The 5,844-nt window shown below is 41.4% G+C and overlaps 1 protein-coding gene across 3 annotated transcripts; it reads right to left on the reverse strand.

Moving 5' to 3' along the window:
* Nucleotides 1-304: 304 nt before the first annotated feature.
* Nucleotides 305-4,022, reverse strand: LOC137823727 (PWWP domain-containing protein 3-like). 3 transcript variants are annotated; one of them, XM_068628968.1, is made up of 3 exons: nucleotides 3,903-4,022; nucleotides 3,695-3,740; nucleotides 305-3,431 (listed from the first exon to the last, which is right to left on the reverse strand). In XM_068628968.1, exon 3 carries the CDS (start codon nucleotides 3,391-3,393, stop codon nucleotides 598-600), a length of 2,796 nt encoding a protein of 931 aa, XP_068485069.1. In that variant the 5' UTR covers nucleotides 3,394-3,431; nucleotides 3,695-3,740; nucleotides 3,903-4,022; the 3' UTR covers nucleotides 305-597. The 3 variants fall into 3 exon arrangements, with proteins under 3 accessions (XP_068485069.1, XP_068485067.1, XP_068485066.1); XM_068628966.1 differs by having other exon boundaries at nucleotides 3,655-3,740; nucleotides 3,903-3,994; XM_068628965.1 differs by lacking the exon at nucleotides 3,903-4,022 and having other exon boundaries at nucleotides 3,655-3,793.
* Between the last annotated feature and the right edge of the window lie 1,822 nt (nucleotides 4,023-5,844).

Here is a 5,844-nt window from a genome sequence, read left to right on the forward strand (position 1 = left end):
CCCCAATAAGATAATTTCACTTCCATATCTAAAACAGCCAACCAGAATTAATTTATCTGTTATGTCGTCAAACAATCCCTTCGTAGTCAAACTGATTTCGTAGGTGTTGAGACCCCTGGATGCCAATTTTACAGAACTACTTCCATATCTCTTGATTCATTGATAACCACAATAAAAGCTACATGAGAGAATCAACCCAACAGGGGCAAAGAACCTTTCAACAAAAGGGTTCCACCATCTCTTTTCTTATTCAATCATCATCATGAGTTGCAGCTACGCCAGAATTAAAGTATTTCACACAACATTACAGATATGAAAATATTATACCTTTTATCCTTAAAAGCTGTTTGTTCACCACTATCATAAGGGCAGAAAATCTAAATGGATGTCGGTGTCTATACAGCCTATGCATAAAACAAGTTACATATCCTCCTACACAACAAACTGATATGAGTAATTTTACCTCTTCAATAAAACTAGGCTCAAACGAGACAAATAAATTGATCCTCAAATAAAGACAGTCAACTAAATAGAAATAACATATCATAAACCTACCCTGATTACTAGCTGAATAATTGCTAGTATTCCATGCCTTATTTAGGAAGAAGATTCAACCATTTTGTTCACATCCTCCAAAAGCCCTTTCATCTCACTCTCTAATTTTTTCTTGATATCAGATGATTTAGCATCCGATGCTTCTAGGATTAAGGTGAGACCCTGAAGTTTCTGCTTTATGTAGTTCAATTTGTATGCTTCACTACCTGGTGACAGCGAAGTAGATGGCTTGGCTGGAGTCTTGTCTTTCTTCTTCGGAGAAGATGTTTTGGATATGGATTTTTCAGACTTGGAACCAGAAGAAAGATACTGGAGTCTGAAAGTGGCTTTGGAAGAGCCGAAGGGGTTCATGTTCTGTGAATCGCTTAAGGCCTTTTCAGCATCAGAGGCTTTCAGGAAGAACACTTGAGCAGCGTAATCACTAGAAAACATAGCCGTTTCTGATTCATTCAGAGTACCAAACTTACTATACAAAGTGATAAGATCCGATTTTGAAGGCAGAGAGGATCCTGGCTCAAATGAGGCAAAAAGGGTAGCACCTGACGCATTTTTATTAGTCCCCTTCTTGCCAGCCTTAGGAGTGGCCGATTGCTTCTCTTTAGGCAAACCTGAAGTTGTCTCATTCTTTCTTCTTCTTTTCTTTGGCTCTGAATCTTTATGAGCTGAAATATGATCAGATTGTATTTGATCTTTCCCCAGCATCCCAACATCAGATTCTGGCTTCTTTCTCTTCTTTCCAGGTTTAAGCTTCTTGTATACTTTGTAGTTGGATCCTTGGCGAAATATGGAGTTTCTGTAGATAAAAATAAATTCCGCAACTCTTTCAAGGGAAATGGTATCCGTCGGAGTTTGTGGATTAATAGCTGCACAACGAACTTCACGCAGTACTTCCCCCAATGGAACCTGGATTTTTGTGGTATCAATAGTCTTGTCCTCATCATATTTTGATGTTTGGTGATTTGAGCTATCGGGAAAGTCATGTTCTATTGAAAGTTCCTTAGAAAATTTCTCCTGAAATGGGTCACCATTCAACTTCCAAGGTACAGGGGACTCCAGAAGTTTGTCAGAAGCTCTGGTCATTGGCTCTGATACCTGATCTTTGCCAGAAACTTTAGGGGATTCTATTTCTATCTCTCCTTTCCTCTGGTCTCTGGTAGGAATAGTGAAAGGAGGGGACAAGTACTTGCTTTTCTTCCTTTCTCTTGACAGAGAACCCTTCTCACTGTTTCCTTGGGCCTTCCCTTCTTGATCAGTTTCCTTTTTGCTCGCACTACTAGCTTTTCCAATACCAAAAACCTTTTTCTTCTTTTTCAACTGCGCCAATGCTCCATTGTCACTGTTCTCCTTGCCGCAGCTATAACCATCATTTTCGGCACCTGCCTTATTTCTATAAGTATTTGGGAACAACTCTTTCCTCTTCTGCACAGGGTTGGATACCATTGTATCCTCGCTGCCTTTCCTCTTCTTTCTAACAGTGACTTTTTCAGTTGCATCTCCCACCTTATTCTTGGCACTGAAATCTTTGTCCTCTCCCATAATTTCAGCAATGCTTTTCTGCTTAATCCTATGATTCAACCTATTTCCTGAAATCCCATGTGAAAGATTCAATCCACCAGATTTTGGGCTCACTGGCATGGTAGAGTAGTCCTCTTCAAATGGCCCATGGACAGGTACTTCGACTGCACCTTCATTGCTGCCTACATTTTTATCCCTTACACTATCTTCAAGTCCTTGAATTGGCTGGGGTGCCTCATACATAGGTAATCTATAACCTCCTTTCGACAGATAAAAGGCTGAAAGCCTAGCCCTCAATATTTCCAGCTCCAGAACATTAGCAATGGAAATAATTTCTGCAATTTGTTTCACTCGAGAAAGTAATTCTGCTGGATCAATGAGAACATCGGAAAGTTTCTCTGTACCATTTTCAGGTATAAGAATTCTCTCCTTGACACCAGAATTGCCTGCGAGTGGCCGAGTAAATTCAGTTTCTTTCACCGCAGAAGAACTCATCTTCAAATCCAAAAGCCTTCCAACCTCATTAACAGCTTCCTGTACAGCATTGATAAAAGCTCGGGAGCCACTCTGCTTGACCATATCCTCAAAGTTCTCCTCAAACGGCTTCAACTGAGAAGGATGGCACCAAGCAAAGGTTCCATCTCCAAAATACGCCACAAGAAGTCTATTCTTTTGTCTCAGCTTCAAAGCAAAATCAGAAGCATCAGAAGGGTCATAAATCCTGCCAGGCCACCAGGGATGACTCTTAACTTTCCCCCAGACAAAATCTCCAATAGAAAACCCCCCACATCCTTCAGCACCCAAATCTTCCATTTCCAAATCCTTGTTTTCACTTGTATCAGCAATTGGAACATCTACAGTCACAGTTTTCCCATTTTGATCATCCTCACTCTCAATTTTGGTTGAATCTCTTTCTCCTTCCATTCCATCCTCAAAAGAACTGTCCTCAGTGTTCAACTTCCCAGTACTATCACTCTCACCACCATGAGAAAACATCAAGTTCCTACCACTCTCTCTCATTTTCAACAAAGAGGAGACTCCATTCATCTCAGAATCAGCCAAACCTTGACAGCCATCCTCCCTTTCCCTCCCAGCAAAGCCCATCTTGTCCGAAAAATTGGTCTCGGAGACCTTGTCTTTCACCACTTCAACACCCCCACCATCCCCCAAACCTTGGTTTCCATGGCCACTGAAACCAATCCCGTTTTCTGAGGCCCCATTTTTTAGAGCACACAGAGCTTCCCTGAGCTCGTTCTTGTCGTTCTCTGGAGAAGGCGATGAACACCCAGATAGTTCCTTTGATCGAGCCTCCACCGTACCCATCAAACAAGAAATTTTCGCTTCTCAAAAATCAACCTAGGCTGAAAGTAAAAACAAGAAAATCAACTCATCCTAGGGTTTTGTTTAGGTTCCATGAATGGAACTAAGTATAAATAGGGAGAAAAAATAATCAGAATATGGGGATCTAAAATATTACCAATAATTAAAAAAATTCATACTAATATAATAAAAAAATTATATGTGCCAAAAGGAATCAATTTATCAGTGAACACAATAATAAAAGAGGAAACGATGCAACAATACCTGGGAGAACCAGGAAAACTAGAGTTCCAGAGAAGCTTACTTTGTGCGCGAAGCAACCCTCAAATCAAGACCATTGACTTCAGAATCTGATCGGATTGACATGCAAGAACAAAACGTGATTTTAAGACAACAATAAATATTAACCTTTTATTTATTTTTTATATTATTATATTGTCAATGTTAGTAGAAACTGAAGGTGCAATCACAGTCAGAGTCACGGAAAGGGAGATAGAAAGCAAATTCTCGACCGTTGATTTGCACAGATAACAGATCTTCTCGTTTCTCTTGATTTTTGTTATTACAACTGAGCTCGTCAGGAGGTGGAAAGTGAAACTGACTTTTCGATATTTTAGGTTTTGATTTTGAGGTTATTAAGGAACAACAACTTCTTGCTCCAGTAAGAGATAATTCTTACTCATTTTTTTTTCATCCCATATTTATCTGTTTTCCTTTTAAATATTTCATTTATTTTAAATTAATTAACGGATTTTTTGAATGAATAAAAAATATAAAAAACTGAGATTGGCTTGAATTTCCCAACATGAACTGCGACACTGCATATGAGTAGATCCAAACTAAAATGAATAAAAATAAGTTGATTGGAAAAGAAAACATTCTAGAACGAAGTTCGATTGACACGTGTGTTTAGTATGTTTTCAGACAACTTTTACGTCACCTTTGTGTTTTGAGTTAAGAAAATATTAAATATATTCTAATTTTAAATTCTTTTATTTACAGTAACCATTTAAAAAAAATTCAATTAAATTAAAATTATATAAAATAATAAATCTATGTATAATACTTATAGTTATAGGAAAGTGTACCGTCCTGGTAGTCGGAAGTGATGACGTGGCATCAAGCTATAATGTAGGCGTGTTGAGCTGGGTGGGTCCATGGCTGGCAGAAGGAAAGGAAGTCGGGGGACTCGTGTGGTCGCCAGTTATTAAGTTGGCGTGCCCCAGTCTCTAGCATACATAAACCGGCGGTCACCGGGTTTGAGATGAAGTCGCCAGATGCGAACCCTCGACGACCTAGTGATTAGAGATCGCCGAAGCAAGGACATCGCCGAAGATGAAGTCAGATGGTCATTTCCCAGCTAGGCAGAGGATGAGGTCGGAAGGCAGCTTACCTGAACATACACAGTGAAGCAAGTAAAGTGGATCATGAAGGCGGCCGGCGAGACCACAGGGAAGGTGTGTACGAAGGCACCCGAACTCGCCACTCAGAAGAGATCACGCTCCAAGGCAGCTATGCACTGAGTTGTGTCATGCATAAGTGACTTAGCCAAAAACCTGAAGAGTAAGAAGTGGCGCTCAAGTCAGGGATGCTCCAGATGGTGACACGTGTACAGCTGGATGCGAGCCACGTGTCCAGATGTGTAACTGTCTGGAGAGAGAAAGTGCGCAGGTATATAAGAGATCCTAACGAACATCTGAGGTACGCACGTTTAGATTACTTCTTTACGCTTGCGAGTCTTGAATATGCTGAGAGAGAATTTTGCACGGTTCCTTAGAGTTCTTGAGTTTTCTCTTAGTATTTGGTGGTTCAGTCGCTGACTTGGGCGTCGGAGCGTGATCGGCCACAGCGGCGCCGTTCTGTCTTTTCCAGGTTCTTGAGGTGAATCACGGTGAAGGATGGAGGCTAACACGGTGCAGAAGTCGATCTAGGTTTGACGAGGCAAGGTTCTTGCGTCCCGGTCAACAGGCAGGATCATCAGGCGCCCACCGTGGGGCCGTGTAAAACCTGTTCCCATCCACAGCGTGAGTTCTTGGAAGTTTCTGCAGTTTCTGTGTGGTTGTGTGCTGGTGCAACCATTTTCCGCCGTTCATCTAAGCTTTGTTCGGTAGTTTCGTGTTTTCCACCGTTCGTTTGAGTTCTTGTTCGGTGAGGTGAGGTTTTTCGCTGCTTACGCAAGTTTTAACCGGTGAAATCTAAGTTTCGCCACTCGTTCGGATTTTCGTGGAAGAAGCGGTGGTTTGTGGTGGAGTCGTGAGTTTCTGTGAAGGTTTGCTGTTGAGGTTGTGTTCTTGAAGTTCTTGGGAGTTTTGCGAAGCTCTGACCGATTGATCGCTGAATCGATCGTCGCTGAAGAAGGTGTTGTTCATCGCTCTTTGTGATCTGTCAAGTTTTCATGAGAAAGATGAGGAGCAACCGTTCAAGTCCGGTTGCGCCAGTTGCTGCTGAAAGCGC

Source organism: Phaseolus vulgaris, chromosome 8 (genome assembly GCF_000499845.2).
Source record: "Phaseolus vulgaris cultivar G19833 chromosome 8, P. vulgaris v2.0, whole genome shotgun sequence".
NCBI classification, from domain to species: domain Eukaryota; kingdom Viridiplantae; phylum Streptophyta; class Magnoliopsida; order Fabales; family Fabaceae; genus Phaseolus; species Phaseolus vulgaris.